Source organism: Pieris brassicae, chromosome 1 (assembly GCF_905147105.1).
Source record: "Pieris brassicae chromosome 1, ilPieBrab1.1, whole genome shotgun sequence".
Taxonomy (NCBI): domain Eukaryota; kingdom Metazoa; phylum Arthropoda; class Insecta; order Lepidoptera; family Pieridae; genus Pieris; species Pieris brassicae.
Genome location: NC_059665.1, coordinates 12,456,133 through 12,482,809, shown reverse-complemented (window position 1 = coordinate 12,482,809; position 26,677 = coordinate 12,456,133). Strand labels below are relative to the sequence as shown.

At 35.4% G+C, this 26,677-nt stretch overlaps 2 protein-coding genes and 1 non-coding gene across 8 annotated transcripts; 1 reads left to right on the top strand and 2 right to left on the bottom strand.

The window, feature by feature from the left end:
- Nucleotides 1-26: 26 nt before the first annotated feature.
- On the bottom strand, nt 27-99 carry Trnar-ucu. The gene has a single exon. It is a non-coding gene; the product is annotated as a tRNA-Arg (tRNA).
- Nucleotides 100-322: 223 nt separating this feature from the next.
- Nucleotides 323-12,733, top strand: LOC123712809 (trichohyalin-like). Of its 6 annotated transcripts, none has more exons than XM_045666217.1 (17): nt 323-600; nt 814-908; nt 1,099-1,246; nt 1,768-1,896; nt 2,437-2,606; nt 3,269-3,349; nt 4,837-4,959; nt 6,389-6,550; nt 7,000-7,356; nt 8,467-8,622; nt 8,747-8,853; nt 9,386-9,526; nt 10,537-10,637; nt 10,820-10,892; nt 10,942-11,070; nt 11,415-11,608; nt 11,703-12,733. In XM_045666217.1, exons 1-17 carry the CDS (start codon nt 417-419, stop codon nt 12,647-12,649), a joined length of 3,297 nt encoding a protein of 1,098 aa, XP_045522173.1. In that variant the 5' UTR covers nt 323-416; the 3' UTR covers nt 12,650-12,733. The 6 variants fall into 6 exon arrangements, with proteins under 6 accessions (XP_045522173.1, XP_045522342.1, XP_045522255.1 ...); XM_045666386.1 differs by having other exon boundaries at nt 2,431-2,606; nt 10,957-11,070; XM_045666299.1 differs by having other exon boundaries at nt 2,431-2,606; nt 11,424-11,608.
- LOC123713122 (ankyrin repeat and LEM domain-containing protein 2 homolog) lies at nt 12,730-26,677 on the bottom strand. The gene is made up of 16 exons (XM_045666680.1): nt 26,528-26,677; nt 26,200-26,447; nt 25,801-25,953; nt 25,006-25,169; nt 24,093-24,233; nt 23,374-23,547; nt 22,183-22,335; nt 21,609-21,778; nt 20,747-21,046; nt 18,605-19,123; nt 17,540-17,673; nt 16,408-16,535; nt 15,980-16,101; nt 15,271-15,402; nt 14,344-14,557; nt 12,730-14,268 (listed from the first exon to the last, which is right to left on the bottom strand). Exons 1-16 carry the CDS (start codon nt 26,545-26,547, stop codon nt 14,176-14,178), a joined length of 2,865 nt encoding a protein of 954 aa, XP_045522636.1. The 5' UTR covers nt 26,548-26,677; the 3' UTR covers nt 12,730-14,175.

Below are 26,677 nucleotides of genomic sequence, written 5' to 3'. Positions count from 1 at the left end.
AAATTTAACATACAAAATGTAAATTGCATCCCTGGTGGGGATCGAACCCACGACCTTTGGATTAGAAGTCCAACGCGCTATCCTCTGCGCCACAGGGACTGATATCTTAGTGACAAAATTATCAATAGTAATCGAGAGCTTATTTCTGTAGCATATTTAGATTACAATAAAAAAAAATGTTTCAACATTATATTAAACAAATATATTTTGTATTCACAATGAAACGCTTACTTTGTGTAATGTTTGAAAGATATTTTGGAACTTAGGACAAAGTCGTGAGTCGAAATAATTTGTTCTGTGAAGTTGCTAATGGCAACCGGAAACGTCTACAAGTTTGGGAGTTTTATGAACATTTTTAAAATTTACAAATAAATTTTCATGTAAAGAAAATTAAAAATATTGAAAACTAATACAAAATGGAAACCATAGAAACTGCAGAAAAACATCAAATTTTAAACGATTCCGATACGAAAGGCTCAGAATCACCAGAAAACTTTCAAAAGTTCATTTATGAGTTATTTGAAAAAAATGGAATTTTAAACGACTTACGAGCTTATTTGCGTGGACATATCGTTAATGTTTTAAAAACTGCTAATACAGGTAACATTTTATGAGTTTTCGTTGTATTTTATATCCGAAAACAAAAACATAACTCATTTTCATTTGCCGAGCCTTGAACTTGCTTATTGATCCTTTATTTCTTTAAAACGTTTTTGTTAAAATCTTTTATGATTTCGAATTAAAATTGTTAAATTTTTGAAAGTAAGCAAAAAATGTATGCAGATGATATTTTTTTAATAATACAAATTTTAGGAGATACTACTCCATGCCAAAAGAACTTTACCCAACGTCTGGAACGTAGATACCAGGCAATTAATATATTGATAGTTGAGTACTTATTGAGGCTAGTGAGTACCATTCTTTGTTACTATCTGTGTTTATAATGTTACAAAAACTTTATTTAATTGATTTTTATATTTAATTCACACCAAACACTATTATCAAAATATATTAAATATTTATATATTTGTCTTATTCTTAATATTTGTTTTTGTAGTTAAATTAATCTACTAAGTGAATGTCATATTATTTTTTTAGGAATTCAACTATACTCTCTCAGTGTTTGTTTCCGAAATCCCACTGGCAAATATGATTTTTGGCTTTACGAGGGCCCTAATTAAAAACACAGAAGCATTTGATTTGTACTTTGAAGACAATGATGTGTGGTCCATTCTTAGTTGTTTAGGTGAGAAAGTTATTGGCTGTTTATTTCAAACCATGGTGCTATATTTATGCTTAAAAATACTAGAAAAGTATTATTTCAAAATAGAGTTCAATAATATTACAACATAGAAGTTTAGAAACGATAAAAAAAAACAATAATGAAGAATCATTAGTATGGGAAAAACCGGAACGAATATAACTAACTAAATCTAAACAAAAAATTAAAATTCTAGATACCTGTAAATTTGTGTGCCTGAGTTTATAAAAATAATTGTTGAAAATGACATAGGTACTTACTTATGTCATGTCTTGACATGCTAAGCGTTTTTAATAGAAAGCTATAAGCTAACTTCCTGTATCTTAGTAGTGATGTTAGTATGTTTATTATGTCAGCTAGAGTAACCTAGTTCAATTTCTTACAAAATCACTTATTTTTATTAGGATCAGTCACAGAGTATATAGAGAAATATTAAAAATATGAAATAAATTCTACTTTTAGAGGGACCAATGGTAGTTCTTTCCTAAAATAAATTATCATTACAGGTATTGAATGTGACTCTGAACATGCATTTAAAATTTCTGAAATGTACCAGTCAGAAAAAATACCGCTTCTCTTATGTATTTTTAAATGTACATCATTGTGCCAAAAGGAATCTATTTTTAATGATAATGGTACGTTTTATTAGTTAATTAAATATGTATTGTAGAAATTGAGGAAGGATGTTTTTTAATGTTATAGAAGGTTCACCTAATGTTAAGTGATACCGCTGCCCATGGACACTCACATTGCAAGAAGGCTTGCAAGGGCGTTGCCAGCCTTTGAAGAATTGGTACGTTCTTTTCTTGAAGGAGCCGAAAAAAAGAAATAGAAATGTTTTTAAATAATCCCATTACATGCAGGCTGAAAAGGAAATTTTGAAGGGTGTTCTAATATGAATTGTTCACTAGTCTTAAATTTAAGTTGTAATTAAATTAAAATAAAACTGTTTACATGTTTGCAAAAATTAAAAATAGGTTAGTGATATTTAAATTTGAGTGATTAATATCATTTTTAAAAATTTGAAATTCATCTTTTATAAAAGGGATTTTACCCTAAGATTTTTTCTGGTTGTAAAAAAATGCGTACAGTATATACAAAGTTACAATGTGTAATTCTTTTAGAAATAGCTCTAATGTCTTCCTACTATATGTCGTTCTTTTTTTCAGTTACAGCATCAGAAGAGAACCTAACAAGTGACAAAAGTACTGAGACATTGGACGGGAATTGTAAGAAAAATAGCAAGAAACGCAAATGTCGACATTATTCCTTCTGTAAGACGTGTCAGTATCGCGTTATTCGGATCAAAGAGAAATACGACAAACGCAAGACACGTTTCAATGAGGTATTTTTATTAATTGATAGAGTGAATTTGAATCTGATAGAAAAGAAAAACAGTATAATTCAATTCGTTAATTGTTTCTTCAATTGTTTACTAACAATATTAATTTAATATAATAGTGATAAAAAATTACCTGCCGTCATTGGGTCGCAGTGTGATATGGCAGCCTTCCTCTGTAAATGGGCTATTTACAACTTCAATTGAGACGGTAACATTCTCAATCAAAGTCTTCATAATATAAAGAGAGTTTTAAGAGAATTGAGGCTCGTTAGAAAACAAACTCCGACAAAAGCTTCATTGCCCAAGTTAATGACTCACCCCGGACACAGAATGTACCTGAATCTTTGCGAACGGAGAGTTCTGGAACCTCAAATGAGTAATAAAAATGCAACAGTTTTGCAGTTTACGGCGAAATCAGGTGGTTCGTCATCCCAAGTAATGTAGTTCCAGAAGTGACGTACATATATACGTCATATATATATGTCTCTTCCATGTTAAGGAAGAGGTAAAAGAAAGAGAAACGAGACTTACGAACTCCATTCTTTCGTCATTCGAAATCCACCAAGTTTTTACGGTAGTCACATTTGGTACACACAAATATTTATGCAGCTTGAGTAGTGCTTTTCGAGCCACCAGAACTGTGTCTAACCCTAAACAACTTGCAGACTCCAAAGTCCACGAATTCGCTGGACGCCGGATGTTTTATGAAAAACCTGTCCCTTGTTGAACAAGGCATTATAAACGAGGTCTGATTTGCTTCGTTATTTTTATTTTAGTCCAAACTACCGTTGAGGTTGTGTGTTCGAATCCCGGTCCTCGTTGGGGCTTATGTGTAATTAAGACACAAAAGTTGATGTTTTAGGTATAAAAAGCTGGCCACTTATTAACGTATAATATTAAAAATTGTTTTTTTTTCATAGAACAGGGGGCAAACGGGCAGGAGGCTCATCTGATGTTAAGTGATACCGCCGCCCGTGGACACTCTCAATGCCAGAGGGCTCGCGTTGCCGGCCTTTTAATATAATACTAATCTCAGGTCCCTTATAAAATGTTTTATTACTATCCGAGCGGCATGTTCCCTACGCGTTGCGAAGAGATGTGGAGTCTCTCTGCCTCTTCTCCCGCATTTACCATGAAGTGTTCAGAGCAGTTATTAGGATGGCAATGCAGAATATCTGTTTCACCTCGACGTCCGTTGTTTCCCAACTGAAAGATTTTTGAGGCACATTTGCGGCACACCACCAATATGTGGAACCAGCTACCCTCTGAAGTACAGCTACCTTCCGAACCAATTCGACCTAAGGCCTTAAAAGAAAAGAGGGTACCAATGTTTAAAAGATCGCAACGCACGCATTTTCTAGCACTGTGTGTCCATGGGTGGTTTCAACAATGTACCTACAGTATACTCTTTTTCGACAGTGGTTTCAACAGATACTTCTTTTTCGGAAAATTATTTACTGATACTGAAATTCATATTTCTTAACTAGAACTTGTGTTTGTCTAAAGAAATAGTATAGTTATAGCCTATAGGTAAACGACGAAACTCATTTGATGATGGTATAAATATATATTTGGTCCTTACGTAGGAAAGTGGCGTTTTATTTGGGAAGACCAAAAAGTAGATTTTTTAAATGGAATATATTTAATTTATTAGATTATTACATAATTTCATTAATGTAATAGAATTATTACTACCATTGTTATTGTTACTATATATTTTTGTTTGTTAATAATGGATTTGAATCAACCGTGGTAGGAACAAGAAAACGCGTAACGGAAAAATGTGACGCGTAACCGAAAAGTGTGACTTCAAAAAACCCTTTTTGATAGGAATCATAAAATCTTTGAAGGCAGTTGCGACTGCCCCATCAGATTTGAATTTTCTACCTTGCAAGAAGTTAACCAAACTTCGAAAAAAATGGTAATCTGTTGGATCAAGGTCCGGGGAGAACGGGGGATGTCTTATACATTCCTATTGAATCTTCTCTAATTTAGTAGCAGTCTGTTGTGTAGAGTGTGGTCTAGAAGACAGAGGAGATATTTGAGGTCAAAGCGAACAAAACGCCAATTTCATATGTAAGGACTCATAGGAAGGTATGATATATATGATTGGGATTTAGACGCCATAAAGGATGCTAATAATGTTTCGTCTTTAACCACTCAATTATTTAATTATAACCGTGACTCAAAGGTGTAACAAAACGTAATTATTATAATATTCCAATTAACATAGATGTTTGAACAACTAAAGTCCGTGTATGAATCCGAAGTTGATATGATAAAGGAGGAACAAGAAAATACTATTAGGAAATCCATCGCCAGTCACACGATACAGCTTCAGAAGCAAAGAGAGGAGGTAATGCGGTCTAATACATACAATGTAATCGCATATAGTATTTAATATAATTACATAGCATTAAACTAGAACTAAAGCCGCTTCTCCATGATGCAAATGACTTGCATACAAGTTGCATGCAAATTATAAAGTGGAAACAACAACTTGCATGAAATTAGGTTCAAACTTGTATGCACAGCACTCAAGTCAGTTCATTTGCTCGCAAGTTGCAAGCGCAAGCGCATGCGGTCATCTATAAAGGGAAGTGTGCAGGATTACTGTGTAAAAATGAGTGCTGATTGAGTGTATTGATTTCTAATAATATTTTCATATTAATATTTAACGCAGGACGTCTGCTACTCATGATTGCTACTAGGAGAACTAACTTGTATGCAAGCTGCAAGTTGAACAAAGTTGTGCTTCTAATTCAACTCACTTGCACACAAGTGTGACGTCAAGTACAGGTACCGGCAAACTTCTTGAGCATTAAACAAGGGAGTGGGGGAAAGTTTGCGCGTCACATACAGCGCGGGACACAAACGTCAACTGATTTACCAATCACGTGATCGACACGTCACTCTCCCGCCGCCGCGCACCACCGACCCCAAGTGATACCTAAAAATCGCTTCTGCGCCGGCAAGGACATTAATTCAACATGTTTGCTGGTATCTATACTTGCATAATGAAAACGCGCCTTTAGGGAAATATTTCGTAAAGTCGACGGCGTGTGTCAGGCTCAGGTGGCTAATCACCATCTTGTGTATTAGACAAATGATCACGATACAGTAATTAGAGGCCCAGACGTAAAAAGTTTCCATCGCCATTTATTTATTTTAAATAAGGGTAATATTTAACGTTAACTATGACTCGTATGTCAAAAACTTATTTTGAGATACGGGATCGTTGTTACATCTATGTCTAGACTTGATTTTGTCCCTAAATACTCTATATTTGTTTATATTATCACGCCTTTTTCCCGAAGGGGATGGGGGACCACGGATATCCTCTTGCTACAGTCCCTGCCTCTCTCGTTTCATCCACTTTCATTATATTCACCAGGCATTCTCGGTTATGGATACTTTTAACTTGTCCCTTCTCTAGTACCACCTGAATTTGTATATACGACAAGTCCTATGCAACCCGATTTTACCATCCATGGTTGCATTGTTAACCGCTTCTCATTCATGCGTTCATGACAAAATAACCTCATCATTCCTTTCGAATCCTTGTCCCCTTTTAACCCACACAACTATTACTTATTCTATTACGCGTCCTTCTTTACGCTTTTATTTTCACGCCAATGAGTATGCTGTCCATAACTGTTTGAATCTCTGGTGGTGTTGAACTAAAATACTATTGGTATATTACTTAAAGTAATACTTGTGAAAGTTTCGAGTGCTGCTGCCTGTAAATTTGTATAATTATTTTGTTGGTAAATAAACTTTTACAGTTGGAGGAATCGTTTAAAGAACGCGAATTGGAATTGTTTAAAAATGTCGACGAAAAAAAGAAATTTCTCTGGAACTTGGCGAAATCGTTGAGACAGCAACACGATGCCATGACAAAGGCGATGGATGATGTTAAGAGCGAGACAGAGAGATTGACTGCTAAGGTTTTTATCTTAATACGTATTTAAACTTAGGAAACTGCATCTTTAAGGCCTGGTTAATAAATTTATAAATCCAATTGACAGAACAAGTGTTCCTCTCCCCTATACTGAATGATGGAAACCGCTGTTAGTTGTACACGAAAATTAATATCATTGGCAAATATTATAAAGACAAAAGTAACAAAAAAGTCCAAAATTACTGGATTTTTCAATATATTCTTTCACGATTGAAATGCTATATTGTCCCTGAGTAACATATGTTTGTATGTACCAAAATTTAAAATTCTTATACAGTCCCGTGATGCCAGGACAGACTACACATTATATATATATATATAAGTACACAACACTTATACACATAATTATTGTCCACCATAACGCCAACATAGAAAAATTATATTATCTACTTAAATTTTGATATGGCAATAATTGGTGGAACATCGCGTTTCCAGGAACAAAACTTAAAATCCCAAACAAAAGAAGCTGAAGATCTTTTAAGGAGACGTGGAGAGGACATGCGCAAACAGATATCAGAAGAATTGCTAACATTAGAAGAACACTTGCAGGCCATGAAGAGGGAAAGAGACAGCATTAACAACGAAAGAGAAAGATTAGAGATTTTAAAAGAGAAATACAATACGAAGGATTTGGATAAAGATTTGGCAAACGAGTTGCAGGTTTTGAAGCAGTTTGTCGAAAAGAATGTCAAATGTTTGGCCGAAAAGGGAACAGTTACGGAAAACAGTTCACTGAATAATGAACAAAGAATGATTGTGAACGATTTAAAACAGAAAAATGTAAATTTTATGGTAATTTTTGTTTTTAACTATATTTTACATAAAATAAATATTTCAAAAAGTTATATTTAAACAGACGGACATACTTCATACGTAATAGAACCACCCCTTAACATAAAAACAAAGAACAATAGTTTCCTTGTTTGCGCAATAGATAGCGCGATTCTTAATCTTTATAACTGTTGTAATTTTTTTATTAAATGAGCTCTGACCATGCATGGCGCATACTATTTGCACATTGTGCTCCCTCTCAAATCCACCATCTACAGAAGCTCCATTCGCGAAGTCGATCTCCGTCACGACCCGGAGCTCCCTACTAAAGCCCAATGGATGACGTCCGCGTTCACACGCCAATTTGACAAGCGTAATCATCTTCCCAAGTCCTAACTCGTTGGTGCGTAAAACCATGACTTACAAGTTTCAATTACAATAGCTGACAAATTAATAGCCAAAGCAAAGCAAAATCAATACCAGATTAGGGTAAAAACCGCCTTCACCAGGACGTCCCCGCTATGCTTCGTACTTCGCTTGCTCCAGTAACCTTCAGTCCTGCCCTTCAGGCGATTGCCGATTGACCACCTCGCGACGGCCCAAGCCGAGGTCCGTCCGTCCATCCGGTCCTATCGCCCGCTAGCCTCGCCAAAACAGCTCCACCGAAATTTCTATTCTTAACCGTACACTGTTTAGTTTTGTTCGAATAGTCATAATAGTAATCGTAATATAATCATGAATTAGTAAAACCACGTTTAATTATGCACCGAAAACTTAGGAAGTTCAAGTATTGCGTCACGCTATTTTTGGAGATTCTTGACCCCCCCCCCATGAAACGCACCGTAACATTTTCTGTATCCATTAGTTAAACGTTTCGAGACCACCCCCAGTGACTCTTTATACCAAAAAGTTACCATTATGTGGTGTAAAGTACTGGAAATTGGAAAATAATATTAACAATAAAGCGTAATTCAATCCCCGCCCCGCATCGTAACGTTTTACAAGAGGACCCCAAAATTCGTTACGTCATACTTAAACGCTCCCTTAAATAATTTATTTTTCTCGAAGGTTCTATGTACCAGAGAGAAAATGATTATTAGTACGTTAACATATTTGTTTCAACTGTTTTAGTCGAACGAGGCAATATATCACGAATACCAACGCGCCAGCCGGTCGTCCAGTGACCGTGAGCAAAGTGACCACGACGACCGTGACTTTTGTGATCGCTCAGATGAATTGCTAAGATTGAGGAACGAGAATCGTCGCCTAAATGTTTTGGCACGGCAGGTAAAAAGGTTTATTTAAATATAATTAATTTTTATAAATTTCAAATAAATATCGTGTTTCTATTATACAGGTAGCAATAATGTATAATCTGATTCATTTGTTTATTATTTAATTTAATTAACAGCAGAGCGATCACATAGCATCGTTAGCAAGTGAACGCACTCGTCTTCATTCAGAGGTGACGAATGCGAGACCACAAACCGCACCGACTTTGCTTCAGCCGTTTACGAGGTCAGATTAACTCGAATATTAAACTAAATTAGACCTTAGTTTGATTTTTTATTCGACTTAATAAATAGTATATTATCGATTTCCGCGTAATTGAATAATTATATTTGATATTATTATTCCAAGTTCTAACGAAATAAAACTCAGTTACCCGTAACATGCTTTCTTTTTGGACATTAATTTCCACAATATTTTATATTAATTAACCTTTACGAGATTTTTCAATTAGTATTTCCACGTATTTTAGAAGGAAATAAGCAAATCTTATGAACTTTTATGAACACCTAAAACCGTACTCAAACACCCCACTCCCACACATACACACAAGTAAATTATTAGTACATTATCTTGGCTAGTACAAAATGTTTTTCGTATACAACGTAGAACAAATTACGATTCAAATTATATAATATATTGGAATCCGTGGTGTTTATTTAATTTAATTGTAAATATCGTCTTTAAAAAAGACGCGGATTATCAATAAACTATTAAACATAGGTATATATTTAATTAATGTCATAAATATACATTTTAGCACCCACACAAATAGAGGGTTCGTTAGTAGTATCGGTGGAGGCGAACAAGTGAATTTATTTCCCCAAAGACGCGTCTTCGTACCCACAGACGCACTGCCCTTCATCGGCGTGCTGAAAGACAGACATACAGACAGTCGCAGGTGAGTCTGTTAACCTCAAAATAATAATGTGAGAAAAATCGCCTAGTATGTTTTATGTCAAACGCTACAGTATCTCAATAAATTGGCTGTCAAAGGGCTTCAACTGTCCTCTCTAACTAACTCTTACTTTGTCCTCAAATATCTCCTTTTTGGTTAGGTTTTCCAAATATTTTTTACAGCTATTTACTCGTTCATTTGTTTTTCGAAATTTCATTTCATTTTCCTGTTTTTTTCCTTGTGTCACTCTATTTATAAATCTAACAGATTACCATTTTTTCGAAAATAAAATAGAAAACTCCATATGTTGGTTTAATCTTTTCTGTGGCATACAGTTTTTTAATTTCGACATTCAATATTTTTAAGTGAAACTTCTCAATCGGCGTTGGAAAAAAGTTTACCGCCACATTTTTCCGTTACGCGTCACATTTTTCGTTACGCGCCTCTTTTCTTTCCCCTCTTTTTCTTTTTCTTGTCCCTACCACGGTTGATTCGAAGAGATTCGACGCCATCATTAACAAAAATATATAATGACAATAACAATGATAGTAATAATTCTATTAAAATTAATGGAATTCTGTAATAATTTTAGTAGGTAAAATGAATTAATTCATGTCTACAATAATAAAAGCCTTTTGTTAAACTTTATCTAATCTAACTTTATTTAACCAATTTCTGTAAAGTTGCATATAGTAGATAATTTTTCGAAAAATAAGGTCATAAAGAAGTTTTACTTCTTACGTGTGTACACTAGTGCACGCACACATTTTATTGTTTGACAAGATTTATCGTTTATTTATCTGTTAATCACTCTTGGATTTCGTACATTCTACTGGAGGTACGAGTTACGATTTTATTTTGCGTATATAAATGACTAGTTACCTCGTCATCACGCCACTGGACAGTTATTTTTAAAATATTCGCCTATGTCATTCGTAGCATTTCAATTAATACGTTGAAACATACAAAAATACAAATCATTCCTTATTATAGTTTAATGAAATGTATTACAGACATTTCATAAACCAATGGCGCTCTTTACGTCGCCGAGTGACGCCGCAAATCGCTACTTCTTCCAAAGTTATCACCAGAGAAGTGACGAACAGGCAATACGGTAACTATATCATTCATATTATAAATCCGTCTATTTAGTTTCTAATGAAAATGTCTCTAGTTTTTTTAAAACAGGCCTGTTTTTGTCATTTAGACCTCGATGGTTTAAGAAAAATCAGGCAGTAAATGCATTTGTTACGATATATAGTCTTTAATTTGTTTCAATACTTTTTTTTTGAACAGATGAGCCGACTCAAAGCGCAAATATTCCTTTAAATACTGATCAAAACAATGAAGACAACCCGTCTTGTGCCTGGTAAGGATTGGTAATAATGTTTCAGTTTATTGTGAATAAATTATAATAGTTATGCATTTTGTAGTAATGTGTGTTCGGAACAAACGAAGAAGCAAGTGTCGGAGTTTAATATCGAGAGAAAGCCGAGAGAAAAGAGTCCTAAATCTGTTTTGCGGGAGGCGAAAGAGAAGTTACGGAAGTGAGTAACTTATGTATGTAAAATAAATATATGGTGTTTATTATTTACTAACAAAATTAGCAATGATAAACTCATTATTTATTGTTTGTAAATATGATATAAATCATAATATAAATTATAAACATATTAATTACTATTTAAGTTAGTAAATGTCGTCCATATATGTATTAATAATTTGATTGATAAATTGTATTAACTATTGTGATATTTCAGAAGAGATAACATCTCAACTTTTAAAAGTAATTTCGTAGAACCTATTGCTCTATTATTTTTTACTCTTAATTAAAATTCTTCTATCAACTGCTAATAGTACTAAGCGGGAACTCGTAACTAAAATATTTCAGCAATCACAGCACAAGAGATCCTCCTCTTGTTCGCGAGAAGAGTCCCAATACGACGTTGCGAGAGGCCAAAATGCGTTTGAGGAAGTTGGAGATTGAAGCGGAAGCCGTCGAGAGGTCGTATCAGGACTTCCGGAGACGACAGAGAGATGATAGTTTAAATCAGAGTCACTTCGATCATGGAGGGAAGGAATTAGGTAAGTTTATTGAGTAAATTCCAAGATAATGTCATTGTGAGTTCTAGAAATATAAATAAAATAAGAGTACCTTAAAACCATCCAACACTTTCAGAGATAAAAAGAAGCAATTCAATTCTTAACGAATCTATAAAACCGGAAGGATTTAACTTCAAAAATAAAGATCTCGACAAATATTTAAAAGAGTATCGATCGTTTGATATACCTTTTAAGAATGAAAACGCCATGTCGGAAATGATTAAACCCATACCCCAAGGGTTCTCCGATATCGGGCATAAAAATTTTGAACTCACTACGAATTACTTAGAAACTCCTCTAACGGAATTTAGAAAACTTTATCACACTAGAATGACGTCGAGTAAAGTAAAACGCAGATCTATGAATATATTAGACGAAGACTCAAATGAAAAACCAACCGATGAAACGTCCATTGACAAAACGGAATTGGAAATACTTCAGGACAACATAAACAAAATTTACAACCTCACTCCCAACATGGCAACTCCGGCTGTCGCCACTCCGAAGTCGGACACAAAGAGCTATGCTTTAGAAAATATCCCAGAAGTGACCAAAGACGTAGACGAAAACCAAGAAAATCTCCTAAGAGTCGATATCGAAAAGAACTGTGAAACGAACAGTATTAAAATGGACTCCGACAGAGTCTTAGTCGTGGAGAGCTCCATTGACACCAAAGAGATGTCGGACAGCGAAGTCGACGATAAAGACAAAATATCGACGCAAATGACAATATTGGTGAGCCCAAAACTGAAAGACAGAGAGACATCCGAATCCCCCGAAGTGGAAAAGATGACCGACAACGATTTATTGAACGCCATATATCATTCTCAGAATAAAGACGTGTCGAGCGTCGACATGCAAGTGGAGTTGTCGAAGAGAGATTCCGCGAACGACGGACAAGAGGAATATCCCGACGACTTCTCGGCGGACGTGGACAATTACAACAGTCGTTCCGAATGCGACCACTCCCCGATATCTCTGGCCAAAGACTCCGAAGACTTCAGACACTTTTGGGAGACTTAAATTGATAACTTGCGTCCGATCGATATGATGGACAATAAATTTTGATCTCAAATCCTTCGGTACGAATAAAACACTTTAAACCAATCATAATTTATTTCGTACATTTATATACATCGTTTTATAAAAGTACAAACATTCATCTATGTCCCCCGAGGGCGACGTTTCGTCAATTCCAAAAAAAAACATTAAATGCTATTGAATGCGAACAATTATTGTCAACTGATCAACTTTAACATAAAATTTGAGGAATGCAAAAAGGGCGCTATGTTCAATCAAATTGCTCTATTTTTTTTATTTCGATGTCGTGGCATCGGAGAAATAAAATAACATTTCTACTAAAAAAGATATGAAAATATTTTTGACGTTTAAAACTTGACCGGAACATAGAACCCGATCGATACACGCCTCCGGTTTATATTTAACACAAAACGTATATTTTAACCGACGGCGTAGATCAAAAAGGGACAACGATACAAATAAAGATGCCCGAATACACAAAAGCCAGAGATTAAAAAATATAGCTGTCTCTTTTTAGTCCAAAGTTTGAGCCGCTCCTAAAGTGGCGTTTGTGTATTCGGAGCTGAGATTATATTTTCTTAAAGTATATAAAGGCGAAACAGGTTCGTATCAGTATTTTTATATGGGACATTCCCACATTTGATACGACATAAACCATATTTATCTATACTATGAGCGGAGTCATTTTTGTTAAAATTAAGTTTTAGAACTAATGTTAGTATCACTGTGAACGTTATAACTTCCTTAAACACTGGTTAAAATTTAGATTATTTTCTATTTACATTTTTACTTTTGGCAGAAAACTTTTAAAACGTTTAGGTGAGAAGCTTTGTCGGGTGCCAAAAGGGTCCAATGATAAATTTTCATTAAAAAACTTAAGTGTTATAACTGATTAATGCTAAAATTCTTCTACTTCCGAAAATTCACGTTTCACGTGTAAATACAAATAAAGAAGAATTAGAATACAATCTAGCGAAGTCTACAAGGCCGAACAATTAAAACCAATTTCCAAGATTTTAAGCCCCTCGCAAATTCCACTGGGAGCCAGATTACGATGAAACTAAAAGTACCTAATATGGTCTTTACAAGATGTCTAGTTTCTAGAACTTTCTACGTTTAAGCTCAACAAGATATTCAAAATCCTTGACGTCATATTATATTTTAAAAACTATGTTTACAATTTTCTCCTATTAACACAAATATTTTTCTCGCGAGACAATACAGTTTTTTCAAAAGTCTTATATAGCGTCAAGATTAATATCACGTCATGAAAGTAAATATAGTACGGAAACTAAACACCCTGTATACGTAGACCCAAATCGCTATTGAAGAATCAAAGATTGTCAAAAATATCGAGTCGTGTTGTTTGCTAACGGGTTCCGTAATATTATTTAATCCTAACAAAACCACAGGCAAAGCAATAAAATAAAAATACGTAGCAGACTTGGGATTTAAAAATAAACTAATAAGAATATGAATGTCAAAATAATTAAATATAAGGCGGGGTGTTAGAACCCAAAGCTCACGTTGTGGCTGACGTTTTTATTTGACAGCGTCGCTCGGGGAGAGTTTGGTCCCGTCACCCGAAGCCAGTTTGATACCTGAAAAAAAAATTTAATAAAGGAAAGTTGAACTTTAATTTGGATCAAAATAACTTTTCATTAACTCGTGTATACCTGTAAAGACGGATTTCTGTCTTCCTTGCTTCCCGGCGATGACATCCCTTTATGTGGGGTACTGCAAATGGGGTTACCCGGGGCGAGGATCCTGTTGGGTGTCCCCGGCGTGTGGGGCCTTCCGGGGGTGGACAGGGGCGTTCGGGGGGAATTGCAAATGCTCCAGGATATTGAGGACACTATGCTGCCATCGATGTTCGATGTCGTCTGCCAGCTGCAAATATATTTCAGTTCATTAATTAATTTTTACAGTAAATATATGAAATCACATTTATCTACCCAAATTATTTATTTTTTGGAAATGAAACTTAGTCTACAAACATACAAAAAATTAAACAGTTCAAGTTCAGAAAGGTAGTAAAAAATACATAGATCAGATACAGAGCCATAGAAAATTCAGAAGCTGCATTCAAAATTATGTATATTATGTATTTCATCTCTGGCTATATTTATATATAATTTTTTTTATTAATAAAACAGACAGAAATTTTAGGCCAATATCAAGAGGTTGTAGCGCGACTGGGTATTTGATAAGCTGTAGCTTTTTGACGGGGGTCCATGGGCTGCGATGCCTACCTTTTTTGGCGTCCTGTAGACAAATTTGCCCCTGTGTACTATTTAAAAAAATGTTAGGGAGCGTTCAAGTATTACGTCACGCAATTTTTGGAGATTCTTGCCCCCCCCCCCCCCCCATGAAACGCATCGTAACGTTTTCTGCATTTCTGCAATAGTAAAACGTTTCGTGACCACCCCCAGTGACTCTTTATACCTAAAACGTACCGTTATGTGGTGTATGCTACTGGAAAGTGGAAAATAATATTAACAATAACGCGTAATTCAATCACCTCCCCGCATCGTAACGTAATACGTGAACGCTCCTTTTATACAAAAACGAAAATAAAAGAAAGCAAATACACAAAGCATTACCTTTCTCTCTCCTGTTCCGAGTAGAGTCCGACGCAATGTCTCCAACGGGAGATGCTGGGAAACTCCTCGGATGATATTGCACACTCGGACAACGCTTCGAACACTTGACGGTCTATTTTTGTTGGCTCCTCGCTTAAATAAGAATAAGGCGATAAATATGTAATAAGTAAGATTATTTCACATTACGAAGAAGTGTAACCCAAAATATAATTTTGAAAATTACTGTTATAGCAACATTGGCAAATCAAAGAAACCACTTTTGACTTAGATGTTGTTCACTTTTCAGCTGTGACATAATTTTATATCTTATATAATCCCATTATAATTAATCTGTGTGATATTAATATTTTGACGTTCATAAGTGTACATTGCGTTAACTATATGAATAAATGATTTTGGATTTAATAAGAATGGCAGTTGACAGTAACGTCATTGCTCTGACATATGTTCGTTCTAGCAACTATTATTGAGACGATTTTGATGGAACTTATTACTTTCCAAGAATTTTGAAATAAACAAATACACGTTCGACATTTAGCACACGTGCTTGGAAGCCTCAATAGTTCAAAACACAAATATTATCCATCGATATCACAAACAGATCAAACTGATAAACTCAAAGATGATATCTTTTACCATCAAAACATAACACAAACAAACATTTCTCGTATTATAGAAATATATATAATAGTATAATGAATGTAAATACCCATGAATGAAGCATTCGATGAGGGGTCGATCGCTGGCGTCAAACATTTCGTCGTCGGAGCTCTCGGGGGACTCCGGCGCAGTCAAATAGGCCTCTACCGAGTCCGAGTCGTCATCTGATATCTACAACGGATAGAGAAAAATATTAAAAACACACTAATGGAAAGATTTCCAAAGCTAGATATCAAAATTACAGAGCTTTAAAAAATCTAAAAAAAATTATAATCATTTGCAAATCTAACAGGCCTGTAGGTGATCAGCCACCTGTGCCTGACACACGCCGTCGACTTTTTGGGTCTAAGACAGAGTAGTTTCCTCACGATGTTTTCCGGAAAGAAAGTCCATTTGGAATCGTACCCACGACCTCAGGCATGACACTGAAGGCACGATATGAATACTACACTATATGATTATGTACAGTAGTCTCACCTCAGCATCCACAACTCGACATTTGGCAACGTCCACAGTGAAAACAGTAGGAACGTTGTCTCCTCCTGGCGAATTCATATTCTGTGTCTCCTTCTCCACGTTTTCTATGTTTTGAAGTTTGCCGTCGCCTGAAATTATGTTGACGTTAGGTTAACCTTGTACTCTCAGGGAAAAATTGACAAAGCAACGCATTTTTTAAAATCTAATCACTTAAACGTTATATTTTTCAATAAATCGGGAGACTTTTAAAATTTGCTTAGCTATACCCAAGAACCGTTTGACATTTGGTTAATTTTAATATAGACATCGTTATTAACTCTTTTTATGTCGCCTTTATCTTAAATTAAATCTTAGTACTTACAATGTTGCCAACAATTGAAAATATGTTGCCAAAAGAGGTACGTGCTTGTTTCGCAACATGCTTTCATGTGTGTTGGTAATTTTTTATTTATTTTAAGCCTTAAATTATTTCCCGATCCACTAATATCTGGTTATCCTATGTGTTAGTAAATATTGGTAACAGTTTGTATGTATCAGGAACCCTCTCCGGTAAAGGCCTCCTCCAAGGCCTGCCATCTTTCTCTATCTCGAGGTATTGGCATCCAATGAGGACCCGAGATTTATTTGATGTCATCATCCCATCGAGCGAAAGGTCTGCCTCTGTACCGTTTGCCTGGTAACCCTCTCCATGTAGTTACTACTTTCGTCCACCTGTGTGATCTGTGCTACATGACCAGCCCACTTTCGCTTCAGTTTAGGCGTGGCTTAGAGCATCAATTGCTTTGGTCTCTGACCTTTTTTTTATATGTGTCTGATCTTGTCTACCTTTTAAATGTTTAGCATGCTCCTTCCCATGCCGCGTTGACATGTATGTATATTGTTCTTTGTTTTATTTGGAAATTTCCATGTTTGACATGCGTATGTCAGACATGTGTTGGTAATAAATATACATAAATATATTACAATTTCTATAACTTGGTCTATTGGTCTATAGAAAATGTCAAGAAAATTAAAAATACAAAAATTAAATAAACATACGAAATTAAAATAAGTGGCATATTAGTAATTTAATTTTCGTGAATTTTGAACAGAATATAAATTGGCAACAAAATTCATCGTTAAAGCTACATACCAATATCCTGGTCGAACGTTAATCTTCTAATGAAGCCGTCACTCTTAGGACTACTGGAGAGAATAGACCTGTGCTTTCTGAACGAAGCGTTTTTTTTACTGTTCCTCTCAAACATTTCCATCTTCCATTCGCATCTGAAATGAATCAATTAAGCAAATAAGCAAGAATAATGAGTTCGATCGTTACAGAACAAAACTTAGGGTTCAAATGATAATTGTATTATGGTTAGGCCTTTTAAGGATTATCAGCGAAACAGACACATCTATATGTCCGATTACGATACAATTATATGAACCAAGCTTTATTTAAAAACTCGGAGAATTAAGTACTTAGTTATTTCACCGCTAAGAGAGAGAGAGAGAGAAACTAAATAAATCCAGAAAAGATGTTAAGACTGATATGACCATTATCGGGATTGTTTCATTATAATTTAAAAATGATATAATTCATTATAATTTAATTTGTTCGGATGATAAATCTTAATATTTTTTAACAATTTAAAATTTGGTTTCCGAATTACAACAAAAAAAGGAATTTTTGAAGAAAACTGTGACAATTAAATTTGGTTCCAACGTAGTAAACAGTCAAAATCCAAATTGGTTCAGTAGTTTATGAGTAAACATGTACAATATAGGTGAATAATATTGACAGATTGTTCTATTATCTGGTTCAAAATTAAAGACAGTAACAAAATGAAGCATTACAAACTAACAGATGGAACACACTCAAAAACGTTAAAGAGAAAATGGGCCGGTCACATTGCCGCGATTGTGATGACAGATGGGTTAAATAGACATGGAATGTCCCAGTGGAAATATAAGAGAGATGACCACCAGAAACCTGATAATATAAAACAAGAGATAGCGCGGGAAGACCGGAAAATAGTAACGAAGATGAGAGACAAATGGAAGAATTTGGAGGTCGTGTACTAATATTAAATATACCAACATAAACTTAATTGAATCCTTATATGTTAGTACTCGAATATAGGCTTTTTTTAATTTTATTAAATTACAGACAGACTGACAGAATGGTGAAGTAGATTTTCCACCACAACAATGTTACCTGCACTTCTCCGCCTTACTCCAAATGTCAGCGCACTCGAGGTCTGAAACCGCGGGCCCCTTGCTCTCCTCGCCCTCCAACTCATCGCAGATGAAACTCGCCGCGCACTTCACGTGAGCCTCTACCGCGTTCCGCGTCCTCCTCCGATGCGCCTTCTCATCGTCCGAGCTGACGTCGTCGTCGGGACATCTCGCCCTCCCCAGAAATTCCATCAGAGAGCTGACGTCGTCCGAATCGATCCGCTGCCGCAGCTTGAAGACGACCAGTTGAGCGAGCCTCGAATGGGTCAACGCGAAGTCGACGCCCTTAAACCTTTCGTCGTCCATGTAGGTCAGCATCGTGTTGAGGAGGTGCGTGGCTTCGGACTTGAGGGAGTCGCCGGCGACTTCCGGTTCCGCTGTCAGAGAGAAAATGAGCGCATCCGCGATGCGTTTAGCGAACACTTGGCAGGTTCGTTCTATGCAAAGCAGTTGACTGACCGTGTGGTTTATTTGGAATGTTTCCCCGTTAGTCGTAGCCCTGTGTGAAACAAAATAAATGTTTAACGCATTTAATTTAATCAAAATAGTAAGGTTAACTGTAAGGGAGCGTTCGAGTATTACGCAATTTTGGAGATTCTTGACCTCCCCGCCCATGAAACGCGCCGTAACCTTTCTGTTTCCAATAGTAAAACGTTTCGTGACCAACTCCAGTGACTCTTTATACCTAAAAGTTACCATTATGTGGTGTAAAGTACTCGTAATCCATAATGCGTAATTAAATCCCCGCCCCTCATCGTAACGTTTTACAAAAGACCCTTCCAAAATTCGATACGTAATACTTGAACGCTCTCTAATACATATTAGGTTCTTACATATGAAATTGGCGTTTTGTATGGGAGGAAGAAAAAGTCGAATATTTTTAAATATAATATATTTAATTAATCAAAGTATGAATCATTATTTTCTATGCACTTTTGCCATCTCATAGGTAGTTCATTGATCCCTTTACTAAACAACCAGTCGGACGGGAATCAATAAAATCTGTGAAGGCGATTTGGACTCCCCCATCAGAGTTAAATTTTTTCCCTTGCAAGAAGTTGTCCAAATTTCGAAACAAATGGTAATCTGGGGGAGTACGGAGGATGTCTTAAACATTCCAATTGAAGCTCTTCTAATTTGGTAGCCGTCTGTTGTGTAGTGTGTGGTCTAGCGTTGTCGTGAAGTAGCAGTGGCGTGGAGCGATTGACCAGCCTAGGTTGTTTAGCCGCTAGCTTTTCCATCATGGTTTGCAATTGCTGACAATAGACATCAGCCGTAATAGTCTGGCCAGATTTGAGAAAACTGCAATGAACAATACCGGCACTAGTCCACCAAACGCTTACAAGTAACTTTTTTGGGGTTAATTTTCGCTTGGGGCAGGATTTGGCTGGCTGGCCAGAATCCAACCATTGCGCTGAGCGCTTCCGATTATCGTAAAGAATCCATTTTTCATCACAGGTAATGATTCGGTTTAAAATACCTTCATTATTGTGCCGGTTCAGTAATGTAACGCAGCAGTCGAAGCGCGTTTGCCGGTTTGCTTCAGTCAATTCGTGAGGTACCCACCTTTTAAGCTTTTTAATCTTCCCAATTTGCTTCAAGTGAATTAAAACAGTTTTATCACTAACACCGCAGCCTGCAGCTAACTCGGACGTGGTTTGCGATGGATCCGCTTCCACAATAGCCTTCAATACTTCATTATCAACTTGGGTCTCAGGCCGTCCACGGGGCTTGTTCTGCAGGTCGAATTTCCAGAACGAAAACGTTGGAACCAAAAACGACCTGTGTTTTCTTTTGCACCATCACTGCCATACACATCATTGACCCTTCGAGTCGTTTCCGCAGCACTAGTGCCACGGCGGAACTCGTACTCGTAAATAATGCGATACTTTAAGTTTTCCATTTTGTAAAATGAGTGACGCAAACATAAAAAAACAGAAGAAAAAACAAATGAATGACGGTGATCGAAGCACAAATACATGAGTAAATAGCTGTACAAATTTGAATTTGAAATTCCTAACCAAAGAGGAGGTATTGAGATTTCCGTGAGTTATAAAGTATAGAAAATGCTGTAAATAACACACACACACACACTTAAACACATACACAACATTTTCCTTACCTCGCATTAGGTTGTCGACACATTCTCTGTCTCACTGGATCCGTCCTGCTCCAATATGGCCTGTCACTTAAATTACACGATTTCATTGCATTGCATAAATCTGAAATGGGGCTCAGCACTTCTTTAGACGTGCTGAGGGGCGTCTCGGGGGGCGAAGCCTCTACGTAGGAGGCCATCTTGAATTTCGCGCTCAGATAGTTTTCTAGTAAATTGAGGCCTTCTGGGGTCCGGAGGTCTGTGAACGTGTCCAAAAATGGCCAATACTCCTTCCACGTGACGTTCATTTGTTCGGCTAAGTTCCTGCAAATTTATTTCGAGGAGTTACATTTAGCCCACGCTGCCTTGTGGTCGGAATTGAATTGGTGTTTGCGGTGATATTTCTCATTCTATATGAATAAATGCGAGAATATGCTTAATTTAATACGTTATAGAAATAATATACGTGAAACAAAACAGTAAACTGTTTTTGTATCGTGTTGTGAATCAAGCTCAAGTACTCGACCTTTTTTATATAAAAAAATTGTTGCAATGTATTATTTGGGAAGCGTTCAAGTGTTACGTAAGAATGAAACTACACGTTACCGCGATTAAAACAAAGATATTTTAGCGACTTTTCAATTCTTTACGCCACATAATTGTGACTTTTACGTAAAAATGGTCGTTACATGGCGTCAAAAATCTACAAAACATTCGTTACGTAATCCTTAAACGTTTTTTTATTTAAAATATATTTTATTCGTAAAGTAACTAAACATAAAACGTCAAAAACATATTACCTCAATATTTTAATAAAAAGTCAATAAATACTAATTTTTTTATAATTTCACGTAAAGCAGTAATTAAAAAGTTTCTTTTAACTCACCTTCCAACAGCTTCGAGGCCTTTAGACATATCCCTAAGTCTAAAATTAGGTTTGATAGATCGCGGAGGCGTTTTCCACCTTCGACGGAAGCTTTCAGCATCATTCGCCTCCATCGGACCCGCGAAAGCCCGGATCTCGAACCGAGGTGATATTGGATCACGATTTAAATCCTAAAATATGGAGTAAGAAATAGAAGAAGAAGCCTTAGCTGCACAAAATACAATTTAAAAAGTCATGGGATTTATTTACAACAAATACTGTAAGTTCGTTCCCGGGCCGTGAGTCAATGGACTTTCTATGTGCGCATTTAACATTCGCTCAAACAGTAAAGGAAAACCGGGTTGCCTCAGACCCAAAAAGTCGACAGCGAGTGTCAGACACGGGAGGCTGATCACTAACTTGCCTATTTGATTCACAAATGATCAACAGATACAGAAATCTGAGGCCCGACCTAAAAAGGTTGTAGCGCCGCCGGAGTAAGACACAACAACATTTGTATTTAAAATTAAATCTATAAATAAGCTCATGTTATCTGTCAAAGAATTTAAAACCAATATAAAGAAGGTTCACTCACAGGAGGCGCAGCTGGTGTGAAAGGTCTCCCAATGGTGGGCGGACTCGTCTCGTCCTCCGCGTGCACCACCGGCACGTAGTATCGCTCCGTTAGCATTACGGATATTCTCCGGACTAATTCCGAATTCGCGTTGGAGATGCGGTTACAGATTATCTAAAATTTATTCAGAAATAAATATATTTACTTCTTGTAACGACAATAACGCCTAATTGTGAAGAGAAACAAATGTGGAGAAGATATTTTAATGATGTAATAATAATAATAACTCTTTATTTACGTCACATTCACAATATAAGGACAAACAAAAAGAAGACTAATAAAAATGTGTGCGTGCACTAGTGCACTAGTGTACTACACACGTAAGTGAAACTTTTTTATGATCTTATTTTTCGAAAAATGATTTACTATATCCAACTTTACAGAAATTGGTTAAATAAAGTTAAATTAGATAAACTTTAACAAAATGCTTTTATTATTGTAGACATGAATACAAATAATACAATTATTTCCATTTACCTCATTACTACTAAGATTATTACAGAATTTCATTAATTGTAATAGAATTATTACTATTATTATATATTTTTGTTATTAATGGCTTCGAATTTCTTCGAATCAATCGTGGTAGGAACAAGAAAAAGATGGCTCGTAACGGAAAAATGTGACGGTATTTTTTTTACAACGCCGATAAAGAAGTAAAAAAGAAAACGGCGGTCTATCTAAAAGCTTTTTCTTCCAAACAACCCAAATCTACACATTAAAACTTGATACGGTCGTCAAGAACTGGCCCCTGAAGTGGCTTTTCGAATTTTCAAGTTTTAGTAGTCAATTTCCTATAACATTATTATTGTAATGTAAGGTACACTGGTACACATACAACATACATTTCTGTAGTTTTTGTTAATATATTTAAAAGACCGGCGGAGAGTTTATTGCCAGTTCTTCTTACCCGCTCTACTCCCTTGACTTGCGAACTGGCAGTAAATGTAAATTTAAAATTAATTTAACTTCTTTTTGACGTTCAGGTCAGATAAGTATACTTGTTTACCTATATGAATAGTTATTTTGGCTTTGACTTGGAATTAAATTAACCAAAACAGGAGCTTATTAATTCAAATATGACGATAATCCTATAAGAATTAAAAATTACCCAGAATAAATACAAGTTATGGTACAAATGGTAAAACTTACATCTTTAGCAATTTCCCCATACTTGTTCTTGGCGAGTTTGTTGCATTGCGGGAACGACGTCAGCACATCCACGACGTGTTCCGCCCCGAACTTAGCTGCGAAGTGCAGAGGAGTCTCGTTCATCGCCTTGTCCGGTGTGTTGAGGTAGCGGTCCACTAAAATAGCAGCGAATTCCTGTAAAACATTGTATATGTGGCAAAATTCGTATCTGTACCATATTTTACGGAAACTCTTATAGACATTTGCATTTCTGTATGTTTGTCGCAGTATAGTTAAATCAGAGAGTTAATTGAATCTCTAGACAGTTAGTTAAAATCGATAGTAAATCAAGTCATTCTATCATTGTTTCGCCATTGAATGCTACATTGTGCCTAAATAACATAGGCTAGACTTTGCTTTTTATTAATTCCACTAATTGTTTAAATACAGTAAACATCTGCCTCTTTTCATCACAGCGGAAACACAATTTAACAGAAAGAGATGGAAAAGAGCTTTCGATTAAAGTGCAATTAAATAGTGATTTAAAATTGAAAAAGTGAGGGCGGAGGACGAGATAATTTGAAAATGAAGTCAGTTCTTTGGAAAAGTAAAGGAAAAATATTTATTTTTGCTGGCCGCCTTCGTTTGAGAATAGGTTAGACTTGTCTCTTTGTGACTACTAGTAGTGTTAGTTAAAAATCGTTAGTTTAATATTGCTTCCGTGATGTCATCACGATTACCTTACAAGACTCCGCCTCGGCATCAGCGCCATACAAGGTTTGCACAAAGGCGGGGTTTCCCACTGTTGTCAAAAGAAGGTTGCATATTTCGGCGTTAAGGGATTTTGCTGCTACGTGTAAGGCGTTGTAACGGGATCCTTCCTGAAATTAAATGAATACTAATATTAACGAAAGACAATTTTGTCTTTGGTTAACACAAATTTGTATGGAAAGAGAACCGCCGTGAGTTTTGACGTTAAATCAGTGTCAAATTAAAATATATTTTTTTTAAAGTTATCTTTTTTCTTATATTGACATCACTGTTACGTCATTATTGTTCGACAGTGACAGTAATAATTTTGATACTTGATATGAAAATACAAAAGGATATAATATGGATAGCATATTTGTATGTAAACGAATTTAAAAAAATATGAATTTGTATGATGTATCTACAATTCAAGGTCGTTTATAATTCGTATGAATCTGAAATTCTATTCATATTTGGATACAAGAAACATTTCCGTCAGTGTCTGAAAATTTGCATATCTGACAAAGTCATATTTGTATTTAATATTCTTTAATTTCAATAAATGCATTTGCATGCATATTTTTAAGTTAAATTTGGACTTTATTAGTTATAAATATTAAAATATTTTCAAATAACTATGAAACTCAACTCTTCCTGTAACTGCCAATGGCGACTTTTGAATAATGAGTTTTTGTTCCACGTGAACCCGAGGTTGCGACATCAACGCCACGGATTTTAAGAGAAGTACATCGATCTTGCATACAAAAAATCTGGGAAAGCTATCACTGTCGCTATTGGAAATTACAGATGTGAGTGCTGACATTCAGTTTAATATATAACTATATTTATTAAATAACAGTGAATCTGTGGGTTAGAAATAAACAGTTTTTTTTAGAAACATACCTGAACAATTGCTGGAGTATTGCCACTGCTCACCAGGTATCTAGGGTTGTCCCAAACTCTATCTCGTACTGTGCAAGTCAACCCTGCCTCAATAGCTTTGCGGAGTGTCACCATATCTTGAGGTGATGGTGCCTTAAATGGGTATGGTTTTTCTCCCATAACAGCTGAAGTGACATAAATTATATTGGGTTATATAACATAAATATGGTCCTATAAAAGTAAAATTACATAGCACCAGATTTATACATTATTATAATTAGTATGTGAAAAATCTGATGATTCATGTGGATTGCCTATGCTTGCCATTGACAACATGCGCAATCTTTGGTTAAAACTATTTATTATTTACACTATGAAATTTTGTAATTATTAAATCTCTAAATTTTTATTCCTTTATGATTATCTATAACATAAATACTTTTTCATCATCATTTTTGGTACATAATTATTAAACAAACTGTATCTCTATTTCTAACAAACACTGCATTAACTATGACAGAGATACACAATTTAATTCCAGAGGAAAGTAGAGGATCTTAATGCATACAAAAATGTCAATGATGATATGTCTGTAATTTTATATTATATAAAAACAAGTCTGTCAGATCACAATAAAGTTAAAAATACAGCACAGAATTTGTTACTGTTTACTTAAATATTGAACACCACAATATAGTGTCATTCAAATGGTTTACGGATCAAGGTTGTCCATGTGACCAGGAAAGGTTGCTAGGTAAATATATAATTGACATTTTACTTAGTAATGGTAAGAAAATATATCTTAAGAAGACTTACCGTTGACATTTCCTTCATGATTCTCAGATTCAGCTCCACGCAATGCAAAAGATACTGCATCTTGATGATTCCTAAATACCTTAAACCTAGCTGATTTATACCTTCGAACTAATTCTAAAGCTTCTGACTTAGTTTTGTAGACGTGAAGAGCTTCTGAAATAAAAGTACATTGCCTAATATTAAAAAAAAAACATTTTTGTATTGCATTCAACATGTGACAAATTTAACAAAGAGTGAATTTTCCTGAAACATGTTGACAAACAAGTAGAAAGGTATTTATCATGTTATTGTAGATTAGTTCAACAACAACCTGAGTATTTTGTGTATCTGATAAAGAATTATCTTGCAGTAGCACATTGACCTACTTTATAGTAATTTTAAAAATATTATCATTGTTACCTTCATCAGGACCTTTCTTTAATTCACAGGGTATATACACTCCATAGTACGTAGTCGGTGGTTCATCAGATGTAGGACTCTCAGGCACTCCCTGCCTTTTACTTAGAGTATCAAAACGGAGCAGCCTACTTAACAGTCCAATGGCACCGTCTTTTTTATCATTGGGAGAGACACTCAACTCTCCTTTAACTCCGCCTAAGTCTTTATTGCATTCCGGGATAAGCACAGCCTTCGACATCTCACAAAAACTGAAAATAATAAACAAAAATGTTTTGTTTATGACGCAAACAATTCTTAACATTTATTTTTAAAACTCATCGTAATTTACTTAGGGTTAAATAATGTCATAAAAACATGCTGTCTGCGCTCTAAAGACTTCTTTTAGCACATTATAGTTTAAAAGTTATTTTCAAATTCGAATGCAAAGAAAATAATTATTGTAATCTATTTTAAAACTTAATTTTGTCTAGATTTTGAC

Bases quoted from the DNA above. Each gene is read 5' to 3' on its own strand.
- LOC123713122 (XM_045666680.1), bottom strand. From the start codon at position 26,547: ATGACATTATTTAACCCTAA. The intron at 21,047-21,608 runs GTGAGTTAAAAG...ATAAATTTGCAG, and splicing joins GGCCTCGAAGCTGTTGGAAG to GAACTTAGCCGAACAAATGA. The intron at 17,674-18,604 runs GTAACATTGTTG...GATTCATTTCAG, and splicing joins AGTAAGGCGGAGAAGTGCAG to ATGCGAATGGAAGATGGAAA.
- LOC123712809 (XM_045666126.1), top strand. From the start codon at position 417: ATGGAAACCATAGAAACTGCAGAAAAACATCAAATTTTAAACGATTCC. The intron at 909-1,098 runs GTGAGTACCATT...TTATTTTTTTAG, and splicing joins TTGAGTACTTATTGAGGCTA to GAATTCAACTATACTCTCTC. The intron at 1,897-2,430 runs GTACGTTTTATT...TCTTTTTTTCAG, and splicing joins ATCTATTTTTAATGATAATG to TTACAGCATCAGAAGAGAAC.